A 16,037-nucleotide genomic window follows, 5' to 3' on the forward strand; every position below is an offset into this window, starting at 1 on the left:
AGTTTTGTTTGTTTGTTTGTTTAGATTTTTTTAGGGGGTGTGTGGGGGGTTTTTTCCCTTTTTTTTTTTTTTTTCCTGGCAAGATGTGTGGGTAGGCGTCATAGACTTTGGTCAGGAGTAATGTAACTTTGTGAGGAAAGGAGAGTAAGTGGGGATGCTTGAGTTGAGACTTAATGGTAGGTAAATGAGAGTTTTCCCTAAGTCAGGTGTGTTAGTTTTTTAAGGCAAGATGAAGGACCTTGCAATTACATGGGACTGTTTGTTAGTTGGGCTACTGAAAAGCTACGTGTGTCAGGTTCTTTGCCTTCCTCCTGCTTTTTTCATACACTGCTCATGGGCTACCACTCTCAGGGAGCTTCTGGCCTGACAGATTTACTATGAATGGTGCCTGATGCAGTTCAGTTTTAGACTGCAGCTGCGTTAATTAGTGACACAGCTTTATGGAGACTTTCGTCATGACTTCTGTTGCTGCTGCTTCAGTTTTGCAGAGCGTTTGTAGTTCTGACAGATTCTAAGAAATTTTGATTGAGAAGAACTCACAGCATGGTTAGTGCTTATGCTCAGAGTGACCATTTCTGATAGTTGTGTGTTTTTCTCTTAGCTTCTGTCTTAGGAGAGTAGGGATCTTTCTCATCAGTGAGTATGCTCCTTTTGCTTACTCTGTGAGCCTGGTCTTTTTCTCTTGTGAAATCTCTCCTGTGACTGCCTATAGCGTGTGCCAAATGATTGGCCTCTACCGTTGTCACAGTAATTACTTCAGAGAAAGAGTTCTGCATAAGACATCACACAACACTGAACTAAGGTTGATGAGATGCAGTAGCAACAGAGTGCTAAAGCTGCCCTAGGCAGGTCTATAAAGAGGACTTTGTTCTATAGGGAAATTCTGTAGACTGATGAGTTGGATAGTTTAAAGCATTTAGTGAAGCCCCATAGTTACTGAGGATCATTGAAACGGAATACAAATATGAGGCTCTTCAGGAAGGAATTCCTAATGAGACTTCAGCTGTTTCACATCCAAATATGCCTACTTCTAATATTTTGAGGGATTGTCACCGGGCACATTGATGTTATTTGTGGCTAATTCCATCCTGTTTCTTTAGGAGATGATGAGCAAAGTGATTGGTTTTATGAAGGAGAATGTGTTCCAGGATTCACTGTCCCCAACCTTCTTCCTAAGTGGGGAGCTGATCACCGATCTGAAGTGGAGAGGATTGACTCAGGCCTGGACAAGCTCTCAGTTTCCACGTTCCTTTTGCCCTCCCGGCCAGCTCAGAGAGGTGAGATCCATCAGGAATACCATGTGTTTGAGAACTTCTGTTGTGATGGGAGGAGTAGATTCTGTTTGTAGGTGTTACATTTAAACTGGTATTGGTGATCTGTTTAGGAGTTTTTTCATGATCCAGTTAAAAAAAGCTGCACTATTGGAGAGTTGACTGTAATACTCCTACCAACTGCCCACATTCTTGAGTCTTCTTTTTTAAAAAAATATGGATTTTATTTGATTTGTGGATAAACTGGCATATCTACATCTTTGAGACTGGAAAACAAGAGACAGAGGATCTGATTTGATTACTGAACTAACAATTTTTCCTTGTGGTTTTGTCAGGAAGAATCTTCTGTGTTCATTGCTCAGTTTTTCTGGGTTTGGTTTTCAGGATTTCATGCTCGCCTGAATCGCCTTCCAGGAGCTGCTGCCCGTTGTCTCCGAAAAGGTCGGAGGAGGCTTGTTGGCAAGGTATGCCTTTTTGAAAGATGATAATTTTCTATTTTCAATACTGATCAGTCTTGAAGTACTATTCTAAGATATCTTGTAAATTGTCTTCTGCAGAAAGTGGCCCTGTATATTTTTTGTTTCATGTATTGTTTGATTTGTTTAACTTCTTTGACTGTCAGAAATTGATTGAGTGACTAAGTGGATTTTAAGGCATGTTTGGGGTGGCAAAGACAGTTGATTAGCACTGAAAACAGTATGAAAGGAGGCCTGAAGATGAATGACAGAGTAAATAACAAGAACATTTAGACAGAATGTAGGGGAAAATGGTGATAGCATGAGACTTGTGCATGCTCATCTGAGACCACAAGGGCAGAGAGGTGGCTCAAAGGTGAAGGAAGGTCAAATTTTAGATAGGGAAGGTGACTGATATTAATGGCAGCAAAGGAAGGTGGTTTTAGCGGTTGCATTTTTAGTGGGGTGACAGAAGAATAAAAGGGTATATGCAGTCATGCAGACAAAGCTACCCAAAGCCACTGACTAGTCTTATTATATATCGGGCAACCAACATACAAAATATTAGTCCTTTTTCTAAAGGAATAAGCAATACTTTGCAGATGTCTGCTTAAAAGGAGGGATACCCTTGTTTGGGTCTGCATCATGAAGCATTGACTGCTGTGTTTTGTTGTAAAAGAAGTTTCAGAGAAGGAAGGTGTTGGCTGTGTTTGGCTTGTCTTTTATTGCAATATGCTCTGCGCTTTTGAAAACACTGGCATAAGTTCTGAGCTGAGTGGCCATAGATAGAATCTGCTAGCAAGGTCTGTTAGAGGGGCCCAGGGTCTAGAGGAGTGTGACAGTTGCCTTCAGTTCAGTCATACTTGAAAGATCCTTGTTTGCCCCTTCTTTCTTCCACTCACCTTGCTTAGTTGTAACCAGTGTTTAAAATATGAATCCTTAGCTGGCAAGAGACTAGTTTTGGGTAGGGTTCCTCAGGCCACCTGCAAGTGGCTGGGCCTGGCGGCACACCTCTAATGATCCAAATGAGAAGGATAATATTTACTTGTTTAATTCATCTTCATCACCTTAAAGGGATCTTTGTCATTTGCAGCAGAGGTCACTGCTCCCCCTTCCCCATCTCTCTCGAAATTGTAATCATAAATAATGAGTTTCATTCAGAGCTCCCCGCCAGCGAGCTGCTAATTACCAAAAGTACGGCTTGTAATTTACACAGTAATAAACTGTAAATTTAAACATTATGGCACTTTAAGTTAATAATTTTCCTGCTGTAACAAATAGCCCATCTTTCACCCCTGCTGCTACAACTGCCACCAAACTTTGAGTGTGTTTTGCCTATGTACCTGGCACAAACGAACCATACCTGTGAAAGACTTATACCCTCATCTTCAGCCCCTTGCTGCAAAGTATACTTCCTTCTTGGAGGGAGTTGCTATGCAGATATGAACAGCTGGTGCTTCAGGCTGTGTGTGTATATGTATTCCAGCATCAAGCACATACACAGGGCAGCATCTCACAGGAAGCAACGTGCTCCCAGTGCAAGTCCTTTCTTCTAGGATCTACCTCCTTTTAGCTGCTAGAGGTCCTGCTGCTGAATTGCTGCTTTCAGAAAGGGCAAAAGCTTTGTGCTTTTGCTCCTTATTTTATTCATCTGTGCTTGGTGAATCCCTGCTGTTAGTGGAAGAGTGTAGTGTTCTGTTTCTCAGCCTGTTTATGGCCGAGCTGACCCTGACTACCTGGAAAGAAGCACTTCTCAGTCATTTCTCCTGCTCTTAACTGCGTCATTGCGCTGCACAGTTTGTACTAGTCCAGTCCTTGGTGTGCTCTTCTGCAAGCAAATATCATCACTGAAATAACAAAAACCAAGCCTCACAAATAAAACTAAATGATTTTCTGAGATTCTACTTAGTTAAATTGGCTCAGCTGAGGTTCTAAAAGGAAGAGTGAATATGTTTAGCTGAGAGTGGGCTGGTAAGGAAAGGATGTGACCCAGGGGAGTAAGATTTGTTCTTACTGGCAGCAGCAAGCTATTATGTCTGCTCACTGTGTAAGTTTGCAATCTTTACCTGTCTTTGTGTTTCAGGAGACCTCCATGAGCAGTCTGGGCACCGAGAGGCTGGGTCACATTGTTAGTGATCCGCGCCAGAAAGAGTAAGGCCCTTAACAGCTGTTGTATAGACCTTTGGGAGGGGATGAAGAACTATAGGGTCCCCTTCTCTCCTGGGGCTGAAGGGAATGAAGAGCTGGGTAGTAACTTACGCGTAACCTATGGAATGGGGGACAGTACTCTACTGATGGCTTCTCTGTTTTCTTACTTAGAATTGCTGCCCCAGTGTGTGTGGACACTGCTCAAATGCCCTTTTGTTTACAGCCAGCTTTTTCTTTCCTCCTCCCTTATAATGTGCCATTGTGATAACTGCAGATCTTTTGCATGGTAAGAGGAGACTAAGCCCTATATGTTAGTTTTTTTTAAATGCTTTGATGTGGAGTCACACTATGGGTGCATACCCAGGCTGCAGAAATCATGCTGACAAGGCAGCCATGAAATTCTCTTTCTTTGTTGTTCTTTCTCCTTCCCCAGTTAGTGTATTTAAATTGTAGACAGCACTGGAAATAGTCATGGTGCCTATCCTTTGATATCCCTGTAATGCTATTCTTGCTGGGGAACGAGTAGGTAAGGATGGCACCTCTTGACTGCAGTGCAATGGGTCTAGCCTTCACCAGCTGTTGATATCTAGGTTTCTTCCTTGGATTTGAAATTTCTTGTTTTCAGTATGGGTCCTGATGATGTTTAATCTTTTTACTTCTCCCTCCATCTTTGTTCTTCCCTTCCCCTTTTCTTCTTACCCCAACCCTCCTTTTTTTTCCCCCCATGTTCGTTCATTGGCATTGCTCCCACCTGTCCTTTCGACTCTGCCCTCCTTCCAGTTTTTGGTTACCATCCATGGGGAAGAGAGATCGCAACCAGGTAAGCTGACTCTGCTCTTCCTTTTTTATTTTCTTGGTTTCCTTCTCTCTAGAAAGAACACAGTGCTGGCTTCTAATTTCCCACACATTGTGGCCTGTGCACATGAGGTAAGGCAGCCCTGTCCCTTCTCATTTTGTTAACTGATACGTTTTCTGGGCTTTGAACACAAACCATTTCTTAGGCATTATATTGTCTATTTAAACTGAACTCCTTTTGTTTATCTCCCCGGTTTAGGTCAGTGTAAGCCTTCCTCTCTGACAGTGAGTGGAAGGAAAAATGCCTTTTGACAGGAGGACCTTTGGCCTCTCAAAATTCCATAAGAATTGGAACATTTTTCTCTGTTGAAATGCTTTGTTTTGCCTTTTTTGGCTCAGGCTTCTACTTGATAGTCTCATCAACAGAGAAGCGAAAAAATGGTGAGCTTAAATGGTACAGTTAAATAGAAGCTGTAACAGGAAAATGTAAGAGGTGATAAGCAAGAAAAATAGGCATTCTTGTAACTAAAACTCTTGTGTATGTACTTTTATGTTCTCCAGTAAGTCTTTCTTAGCTTCAGTGCTAGGAGGCTTTTCTACTTAAGATATAAGAGCTCAGGTTCTTAATAGCAGAAAGCAAAAAGGATTTTCACTTTGAGCAGTCGTGTTTTAACAGTGTTCCTGGCCATGCACACTCCTTTCTATTCCTCTGTGAGTTGTTTTATGGTTGGTGAGCAGTAGGGCTGAAATCTATTTTCTCTTTCAGGTGACTACAAATACATGTATGATAAGAAATAATTTTCAGGCCTTTGTGCAGTTGTGTATTTTCTATTAACCAGAACATTTCACATGCTGCTTTTATAATGCTAGAGATAGGAATAATAACTATGTAGAGCTTTAAAATGACCAAAACAAATTACTTTTGTTTTTCTTAAATGAACTTGAATCAGCTACAGAGGGTTCCTGGCGATTCTCCCTGCTGTGCAGTTGCAATGTTACTTCACTGACAGTAAACTAACAGTCCCACTTGAGGAGGAGCTCCCTGATGGCAGAAGCTTTGTGATACATCTTGTTTCTCAGAAAGGTTTAGGGTAAAGGCCTAGTACTGAGTTCTGGAGTTGCAGATAGCTTGTATGATGAGTCCTGCTACAGCTGTAGATTGTTCATATATCCGTATTTAAAACTGCATCAGTTATCCTAGTAATACAAGAAAAGTGTTCTGGAGATTGGTGTAGCACTTCGAAAAGCAGATGGAAGTGAATTTCCTGCTCGAGGTGTGAATTATAAATAAAGAGGAGATGCTGAATGGAAGTGTAATGGACATACCCCAGAGAAACTACCAGTCTAAACCTTCTATTAACATATTGAGCAAAGTTTACTTCATGCATTGATTGACCAGATTATTCCGTTTCTGTCCTGACTATTGCATCTTTTACGACAGGCTATCTTGTGCAGGTTTGATGCCTTCAGGATTTGTCTAGTGTGTGTCTAATGAAGGATCTTAGATTAGCCTGACTATGCAGTATTTCAGAAGTTTGTTTTAAGCAGTTTGCAAAGGCAGCTTGTGAGGTCAGTTGGGAGTGGAAAGAGCAGCTCACTTGCCGTGGAATGAATTGGGAGCTATTTGTGAACTGAATCTGGTGTACCTGAGTCTTCTAGAGGTCTGTTTCAGTGATACATACAACCATAGGGAATATGGGAACTGCTCTGTGGGAAATTCTGTGCTTGCACCATTCATAACAGTGACTTTTCTGTCTACAATGTGAAGGTAGACAAGAGGCTTTCTGAAAGAAAAGCAAACATTTTGCTCAAGGCATGCAGCAGTAGAGCACTTATGCTCTTAGTCAACCAGCATTTTTAATAAAGTGAGTTGAAAGAGGAGTGTGCTAAGGCTGTCTGTTGTGAGATTTGCTGTTACCCCCTTTGTGTTAGCCTTTTGTCTGAAGTGAGAGTCTGTTCTCATCTAGTTTCACCCCTTGAGGTGTTGGAAACGTCTTCTTTGTATGAACAGCTATAGGGAATAGATCTGAGCGGCTGTATCTGGAGACTATTTCTTTTAACACTTTGCTTAAATAAAATCTCTTGACTTTCCAGTTCAATCCGCTATCTCCTCTGTACTCTCTGGATGTGCTTGCTGATGCTTCCCACCGAAGATGCTCACCAGCACACTGCACTGCCAGGTAACTCCCTTGCTCTGCTCTGTTGGCATTGTCTCACTTCCCTCTCACAGGTGTTTCTCAGTAGTACTGTGTGATCTTTTGGTGGGTTGACCTTGGCTGGATGCCAGGTGCCCACCCAGCCGCTCTGTCATTCCCCTTCCCAGCTGGACAGGGGAGAGAGTAAGGTGGAAAAACAGCTCGTGGGTTGGGATAAGGTAGTTTATTTAAAGCAAAAAACAAAGTGGAAACTTGTATGCGCAAAAGCGAAGTGAAGTGAAAGATAACACAGTTTATTCTCTACTTCCCATGAGCAGTGATGGTTGGCCACCTACGAGAGAAGCAGGGCTTTGGTACGCATGATGGTTCCTCAGCAGGCAGCCACTGGAGACAATGAATGCCTGCCTTCCTGCTCCTTGCCTTAGCTTTTATATCTGAGCTGACATCATATGGTCTGGAATATCCCTTTGGTCAGTTTGGGTCAGCTGGCCTGCTTGCGTCCCCTCCCAGGATCTTGCCCTCAACTGAGGAAGGAATGTTACAGTGCTGATGCTGTGCTCAGTGCTCAGCAGCAGCCAAAACACTGGTGTGTTATCAACACCCTTCTAGCTACCAATGCAAAGCACAGCACTGTGAGGGCTACTGCGGGAAAATGAATTCCAGCTCAACCAGACCCAATACGGATCTGAAAAATACTCATGGACCTTACTGTAAGTTAACAGGCTTTTCCCTAGGAAGCCCGTGTTCAAACTTAGCATAAAACATACTGATGCAGTTTATTTGAGAGTCTCAATAAACTAAGTGCTTACAGTATATGAAACAGTGTGTGACAGACAGGCAGATTATGTAGAAACTACTGTAATCTGTTCTGGAATGTGCAGTGAATTGCTGCAAGTCTGTTGTATAGGTACAAGTAGGCATAGTATCATTTTCCACTATTAGAATCAGAAGAAGATGAGAGAGAAAGTGCTGACAAGCTCGTGTGGGTGACATGCTGAGGCGTTTTGGTATCCCAAGTGTCTAAAATAGACCCTCTGAGCACCCTCTGAGCAGATTCAGAACTCACTTAAGGTGACCTCTAATGGCTTGATATGTCTCTCTCTTGCTAAAGCTGAAATTTAGATCTGGTCTGGCCAAAGTTGGGTATATTTGAGTCTGCGTAGTTGGGGCTAATATACTATTCAGGCACCTTCTGCTGACTAATCCTAAATTAAATTCATGTGTTGGCCTTAGAGGTGACTCCTGTTCTTGTGCTGCAGGTGACTATGTAAAGGTAAGGTGCCCTTGAGCTCTTTCCTCATGCACATAGACAAAGCCTTGCTTTGGACACAGTTCTGCTTATGTGCTTGTGTGAAGGACCAAATCTGAAAGAAACGTCTGGACTTTCGGCTTCATGGCTTTCTTTTCCTTGTTAATTAGCAAATAGAGCATGAAAAATGTACTAAGGTTGTATGTGTCTGAACGGAAGCTTGGCACCCACCCAACAAAGCCTCTCCTCCCACTGGCTTCCGCGGGGAATTTTGCGATGTCGCACCATGACCTCATGCTGCTGTAGCCAGCATGTTAAAGCTGGAAAGGGGGAGGGAGGAAGAAATCAGCTCTTAAATGTTCAACCGGACGAGGATAAAGAGAATTCAGAAGATTGTGCATCAGCAAATTGGTTCCTTTCTGTGCTTTTGCCCCACTCCGGGGCTGTTTTCTGCCTGTGAAGCAAGAAAATTGATTGGTCTCTCCATTTTCATCTAGGATAACCTTTCTTGTGCCTCCAGTGTTTTACTTGGGGCTCTATAGGAGTTTGTCTTCCAGAAAGGAGAGCTGGACAAATCCTGCTTGCAAATTCAAACTGGGCAAAATCTCTACCTTTATGATGATTAGTGAAGGCCCTTTCCAAAGCCAGTCTGTTTCCAAAGAGATTTCTAAACCCATAGGGATCAGGTTAGCTAGGCTTTGCTGAGTATATAGTCTAGTTAACTAATTAATAATATATGTTTGATGTCGTCCTCTAATGAACAGGTGACTGGAGTCCTGACAAACATAAGCACTGCTAAATTGTTACTGAATTGACGGAGAAATTATAGCATCCCAGAGGCAATTGTGTTTCTCAATGCTTGTAGATTGAGCAAGTAGCTACTATTTTAGTGTGAAATGTGCTCAAGAACCTTTATAGGAGAAAGAAATATGAAAAGAATGAATGTGTTTTGTGGCCCCATGTATATGGCGAGGATTGAACTCTTTGGTACAAGGTGCTTTATGTAAAGATGCTGCTAAGGGCACAGAAGGAAATTGTTCCTTCACAGAAATGTTTTCTTGACAGTAGTTTTGCTTTATGTGCTTTATGCGCCAAGCCTACTACTTAGTAGACCATTTCCTTACAGGATGTTCAGGTGATTTGTAAGTTCTGTTTAGGTGTTGTCCCAGTTAACATCTCCCTCTTTTGCCATGGATGGAGTCAATTTCAGTAGTTTGTGCTTTAGGAAACTCAAACAGCTTGCACCTCATCCTGGAGAAACTCTACTCAGAAATTTGTCAGAATGGGATGTATGTGTGTGGGAAGCCAATCCCCTGAAATAATATGAAATGTATTATAGAAGAAATTGTCTTGCTGTTGTGGACATCCAGTTTCTTCAACCTGATGCCCACTGCCACGCAAAATTGCCTCTCTCTGCTTAGCTTCTGCTATCACCGAGTGTGTCCCAAGGAGTATACTTCCCAGGTGGAGTCTTTCTCTGCTGTGGAAATATTTTCTTTGTTTCAGTGGTGGATTTTGGTGCAATTTGTCTGGAGGACTGGTAACCCAGTGCTTTGTTTAAGTAGAGCTGAAGGCCAGAATACTGAGCGCAGTTGAGGGTGTTCAAGAAAGGCTTGCCAGTGTCAAGGAGGAAGTTCTATATGGAGGGTTCCTTGGGAAGTCTTATTTGAAAGGCTGTATAAATTGTACACTACCAAGATTACCTTTCTTGATTTATGTCTGTGATGAGAAGAGATTTCATTCAAAGTGTATGCACAGCACTGGGAATTTCACACCCATCATTAGAAGCCGTTTTGTGTGTGTGGTGACTGTTATCATTAGTGGTATAATTTTATTTTGTGAAGCAAGGAGAGTTTCCTGCTTTCTTGCAGTCCTCCCAAGGGATGGCTGGTGTATTAATTTGCTGTATTGCCTCCTGGCTGTTCCCAGACTGTTTTTCCTCTTCATCATGGAATTTTTAATGGCCCTGCTGCCTCTCGGGAGGCATGCAAGGAAGAGTACCTCAGGGATCTCTTCTTTTTTTCACATGCCTATAATTACTCTCCTTTAAGAGCACAAAGCATTTGCTAATCATGTCTTGTCTGTTAAGGTTCCGACTTCATGATGCAGGCTGTTAAAAGCAAGCAAGTAGAGACTTGCGTGCGCAGATGATCCTTTCCCTCTTCCCCCTCTGCCCATTTGCCTCTCTGGGAGAAAGAGTGGTCTGAACAGAATTTTCTTCTCCAACTCCTACTTGAGAGGGTTTTGTATAGGCTGAAGTTGAATATCTTATTAGATTTAGGTTATTCAGTGGTTCTGTTGGTGGGAAGATGTTATGGGTTGTTGGTTGATGGAATGTTATTGCCTTGAGGCAGGGTAAGAGTCTCAGAAGAGCCTAGAACCAATAGTCACTTCAATTGGAGCCTGAATGGCAGGCAGAATAAGAAAGGAAGGTAGAAGATAAATTGTTCCTAATGCCATTTATTACTTGCCTAGCCTTGAAAATAGGATTATGGGTGAAAAATGCAATTAAATGTTCCCACTAAAGGTCATAGGACCTTGGATGGCAGGTAGACGTTGGAGATTTGAAGAACTGTATTAGACATTTGAACAGCACAGACAACGAAAATTGTTTTGCATGTACTCTCAGTTAATATTAACTGTAAATCTAGAGTTTAATTTGATTTAGAAGTAAATCTGTTATCTTGCCTGGAACAAGGGATAAAGATGTAGAGGGCTGAGTGATCTTCTCATAAACTGCCAGTTGCCCCATACCCTGGGTTTGGTGTTGCTGTTAAATTGAACAGACTTGAATGTCTCAAATTCTAGTTCCAGCTCTAGAAATATGTTCGTGAAAGTAAATCTTGTTCTGTCACTTCTGTATCTGTGCAGACATCCTGCTGTTTCTGCCTTTTACCAAGCATGTGGAAATACAGGGATTGCCTGCAATGTCAAGGCCTTTCTGAGACAGTTGAAGGCGTGAACAAATGATCACAATTTCATACTTTCCTACTTGACCAGGACAGTATCCCGTTCATTCCATGCAACCTATCCACACATCTTTATCTTCCTTTTCATAAAGGAATATGCTTTATGTAAAAATGTCTGTGTCAACTGCTTTAGGCATCTTTGTATTTTTTTTTAACTCCTTTTCCATTTATCTGGAGCACTTTCATGTCTTCCTTTGCTAAAGCCTGGCTAATATTCCAGTTGGGGATATAACTGAATTCTTCTGACAGGCATGCAGTGAACAGCAGCTATCAACCTAGTGTCACATGCAGTTGTCTGAGGCCTAATGCTCCCATTTTGGTGAATCCTAATTGTCTGGAGTGAAAAATAAATTCCCCTTGGCTTCAGAAATTTTTTTACTTACTATTTCAAGTCTGTGTACTCAGCAGGTTTGGCAAATATTAGGAGTCTTTCTGGCACAGATATTGTGTGATTCAGTGTGAAAATAGAGACCATAATATATGGGATCACATAATCTCTGCTTAGAATGCTTACATGGAAAACAAGAGGAAAATGTGTTACCTTGCATTTGCCACACACAGGCTTTTAGGGATGGAATTGCCACATCATTACAGTGCTTACTTGGGGAACAGACTGCTGCTGTTGAAGCCCTGTAAGATTTGTACGATTTAAGAAGTGAGCTGACCTTTTAGTGATTTTGGAATATGAAAATGTGCTCTAGGAGCTTTCCCATGAGGCACTGCAGGGCATAGGAGACTGCTGTGCACAGGGAATATCTACAGTGAGATGTGATGGCAAGGACCACTTGCACACAAAGCTCCCATATTTGAGCAACTTGTATGGATTTACACGTTATGTGCAGATCAGACTTTGGTGCCCAGCTGGCTCTGTAGTCAAAGAGGAGGAAAAATTCCGCTTTTACTATTAATTTTGTGAAGCCACTATCAACAGCCTCAGGTAACACCTGAGGGCTTAGAGAAAGAGCCTTTCATTTGGCTTGTGTTTGCCAGGATTATAGCATCACAACAGCAACAGCTGAGTTGTTGGAAGTTTTAGTAGCAATATCCTTGTTAGAAGGCAGTTTCTATCAACATTCACTTTAACATGAGGATAACATCCCTGGTTTGTGTAATAGTATACTAATGTCTGCCTCTTTACTACAAAGTCCACATGCTTTGCTTCATCTAAGGATAGGGTTAGAACAAAGAATATAAACAGACAAACTGAATGATGTGAGATTACAGCAAGAGGCATGCACTCACAAGTGTGCAATGTGCCTTCTGCCTCCAAGAAGGCCACAGACTGCCACATTTAGTTCAGTGGGGCCTTTTCAGAGGCCTTCATTTGGGAGATTGAGGCAGTTTTTACTCTGGACTTTAAGTGGACATTACGCTACAATTTAGACTTTACAGATAGTGAATGTTTCAGGGGCCTGATGCTGTTCAGTAAAGTTCTTTGTGGTCTGGTGTCCACTTGTGCTCTGTATTGTCTCCACAGACTGTATTGCCAATCCTAATTTTCTGTTGAAATCCTGTGGTAGATGTAAAATAGTGGCAAGTTCTAGCACATGGTGACTTTGAACTGTAGAAGTGAGATAGGAGTCCTGTATATGTAGCTACCTTTAATTTAAAAAAATATAAATAAAGTCATAGAATAAATATGGGGAAAAGAAAAGAAAGGAAGCATTAGTTCAGACACATTAGAGACTACCATGAATTTCAGCTTTCTCTATAGCAAAGCCTGTTTTTTCTCCAGCGTGACCTGCATGCAGAATTGGGTACTATAAGTACCATGTTAAAAACAAGAGATAAATCCATATTTCCTGAATAATTCCTTTAGCTCGTGATTACAAAAAATATTATCACTGTCAAAAAGACACTATAGACTTTTCATATAAAGCCATTTTTCCTATACATATGTAATTTTTCATTTACTAACTCCTGGCAGTGAGGGACTGTGGTGTGAGTTGAATATATTACAGCCATCAACACAGCTGCACTCTGCATCCTGCTTTGTCTCTCCAAGTGTATTCTCCTTTTTCTCTTCCCAGGTTAGAATTTCAGTGTTCTCTACAATGTAAACTATTAGTCTCTGGTCACCCAGCAGTTCCATCTGTGATTAAGCACAGCAACTTTGGTTTTTATTTCTGATCAACCTAGTCCAAAAGAAACCAGGGAATTATATTCTCATTACTGTTTATGCAACATTAAAGAAAGTATGGAAGCCTAGCAAAAGAGATTGAAAGCTAGTAAGGACAGAGTAAGTACTATTCTAGTTTGTCAGTTTAGGCCCATATCTTTTATCCCACTAAGCTCTGGCCTCAAACTTCTACACAGACAGTGTTGTGACAATGCACAAATATGCATTTTCTTTCTGCCTTTCCTGTTCTATTCTACTTCAGAGTAATTTTTAACTGTTCAGAAGAGTTGTTAAAATTCAGCTTTGGAAGAGAACTAATTCATCATTGCAGCTTGTCAGTGATATTTTCACATTTTATAGTTCAGCCTGTCCACTGCTATGTTGGATGCTCTGCATACCCATGACTTGACTTGCCTGGTGGTGGTGTTTGTAGGAGTCTGCTGTTAAAATGGGATTCACTAATTTTATTATCTTATTGATATAGCACCAGTATGCCAACTAGTGATTAGAAATTTAGATTGAAAAGTGTGCTATCTACCAAAAATGTGTATATTTCATAAATTATACCTCAGTCGTCTTTTCTGTCTATGTCTTAATGAGGACTATCATCCCTGCATGCAATCTTCTGCTCTTTTCTCTCCCAAGGTTCTTACCACCTGGAGATTCCCTGTATGCAGATTTATGGTGCCTGTAAAGTGCACCAACCACTTGAAACTGACACTTTTACCACCGGGTCAGTCAGAGCCAGTGAGTAATCAATAGGTTCCTGATTTACTAACTGAAGTGTGGGTGATCAATAAGGGATAAACCTAAATGAAATACATGTTACAGAGACAATTTATGACCTCTGAGCCTTTGTGTGTTAGAGGCTGGTCTACTAGATAAAATATCCTTGCTGGTAGTCTCCAGCTGGAGTATGATTTGCCTTTGCTTTCACTACAAGAAGTGATTTTGAGATTCTTCTGTTTTCATTTTTCCTTTTTTTTTTTCCCCCTGTGTAATCATCAGGTAAGGATAGATGTGGTTTGAGCATGTAGCTGAGAGCCAGGAGTTCTTCTTCAAAACCTAGCTGTAATATTTGTGAACTGGGAAAAATTGCATAAAGTCTCTTGGAAATGATAGAGCATGATTCTTTCCTAGTCCATAGTGATTCTCCACCAAGGATCAGATGGCTAATGTTGGCGTAAATTAATAAAATTAAAAAGGGAGCATTTTTATTATTGTTATTATTAATGTTATTATTATTTAAAATTAGTTGGATTATTATATATAATGATGTAGTCATCTAGTTAGTAATCTAATACTGTGTCACTGATGCAAATTAAAAAACTGACTCTTTTCCTCGGGCTATGTGTGCTTAGATGTTTCATGGTACAGCTATGCTAAAATATTATATAGCCGCTATTGTAGTCATGTACGAAAGCAGATTTTAGGATATGCAAAGTCACTTAAAGGTTATTCGGTTCAGTGTACAAACATAAGATTTGAATATGCAGTTTATAGGTGTGCCAGTATTTTTGAAGGCATTTCACAGAATAATGGAATCATTTAGGTTGGAAGAGACCTTCCAAATCATTGAGTCCAACCTTTGACTGATCACCACCTTGTCATCTAGACTGTGGCATGTCCAGTCGTTTCTTGAACATCTCCAGGGATGGTGACTCCACCACCTACCTGGGCAGTCCATTCCAATGTTTAACAACCCTTTCCTTGAAGAAATTCCTCTTGATATCCAACCTGAGCTTCCCCATGCACAACTTGAAGCTGCACTCTCTTGTCCTGTCACTGGTTGCCTGGGAGAAGAGGCCGACCTCCACCTGTCTACAACGTCCTTTCAGGTAGTTGTAGAGAGCAATAAGGTCTTCCTTGAGCCTCCTTTTCTTCAGACTGAACAAGCCCAGCTCCCTCAGCTACTCCTCATATGACTTACCCTCCAGACCCTTCATCAGCTCTGTTGCCCTTCTCTGGACACACTCTAACACCTCAATGTCTTTCTTGTAGTGAGGGGCGCAAAACTGAGCATAAGACTAGAGATGCAGCCTCACCAAGTACAGGGAGACGATCCCTTCCCTAGTCTTGCTGGCAACACTATTCTTGATCCACGCCAGGATGCCATTGGCCTTCTTGGCCACCTGGGCACACTGTTGGCTCACGTTCAGTGGCTGTCAACCAGCACCCCCAGGTCCTTTTCTGCCAAGCAGCTTTCCAACCACTCTGCTCCAGGCTGTAGTGCTGTGGGGGATTATTGTGGCCAAGGTGAAGGACCTGACACTTGGCCTTGTTGAACCTCAGGCCATTGGCCTTGTCCCATGGATCCAGCCTATCCAGATCCCACTGCAAAGCCTTCCTACCTTCCAACAGGTCAACGCTCCCACCAAACTTAATGTTGTCTGTGAGTTTACTGAGGGTACACTCGATCCTCTCAGGAGACTTCTTTGTCTGTTTGCATTAATGTGTGTTCCCAAATTTGAAAAATTGACTCTTAGTGAAGCTTAGCACAGTTTAAAAATTTTTGTTCCTTAATGTCAGATTTAGAGGACAGATCTTGTAGACTTCTTGTAGAACTTTTGAAGTTTAGTTGAGAAGACAGAAAGGTAGATATGTCTTTTATTTTGTGGTCGTGCATTTTTTACCGGTAAGTAGGTAGATGCAGCAACATTCAAACAATTTATAGACTGGACTGGTATAGGAATTTTTTGTGCTCTCTACACTGTATAGATATAACAGCACACTTTGGTTTTGTGTAAAGTCAGCATTTAAAATTATAGATATTCTAAATATGCTCTTTGGGGTTTTTTTTTAATCGATTTTGGCACAGAAGTAAAAACCCATGAACTTTTCCTTTTGTTATCTGTAAAAGATTTCAGTACTTTAT

At 41.4% G+C, this 16,037-nt stretch overlaps 1 protein-coding gene across 8 annotated transcripts in view; it reads left to right on the forward strand.

The window, feature by feature from the left end:
• GPATCH2L (G-patch domain containing 2 like) overlaps window positions 1-16,037 on the forward strand; it is a 36,008-nt gene that overhangs the window by 10,705 nt on the left and 9,266 nt on the right. For 5 of the 8 annotated variants that reach the window (XM_027672109.1, XM_027672091.1, XM_027672135.1 and 2 more), the window contains 5 exons: window positions 1,101-1,277; window positions 1,656-1,735; window positions 3,810-3,877; window positions 4,747-4,801; window positions 6,764-6,849. In XM_027672109.1, the coding sequence (XP_027527910.1) occupies window positions 1,101-1,277; window positions 1,656-1,735; window positions 3,810-3,877; window positions 4,747-4,801; window positions 6,764-6,849 (466 nt within the window). Of the gene's footprint in view, window positions 1-1,100; window positions 1,278-1,655; window positions 1,736-3,809; window positions 3,878-4,654; window positions 4,695-4,746; window positions 4,802-6,763; window positions 6,850-16,037 lie in introns of all 8 variants that reach the window. The other 3 variants (XM_027672124.1, XM_027672116.1, XM_027672099.1) reach the window with 2 other exon arrangements.

The sequence above is a fragment of the Neopelma chrysocephalum genome, unplaced genomic scaffold, assembly GCF_003984885.1.
Source record: "Neopelma chrysocephalum unplaced genomic scaffold, ASM398488v2 Primary Assembly neopelma1_24, whole genome shotgun sequence".
In the NCBI taxonomy this organism is placed as follows: domain Eukaryota; kingdom Metazoa; phylum Chordata; class Aves; order Passeriformes; family Pipridae; genus Neopelma; species Neopelma chrysocephalum.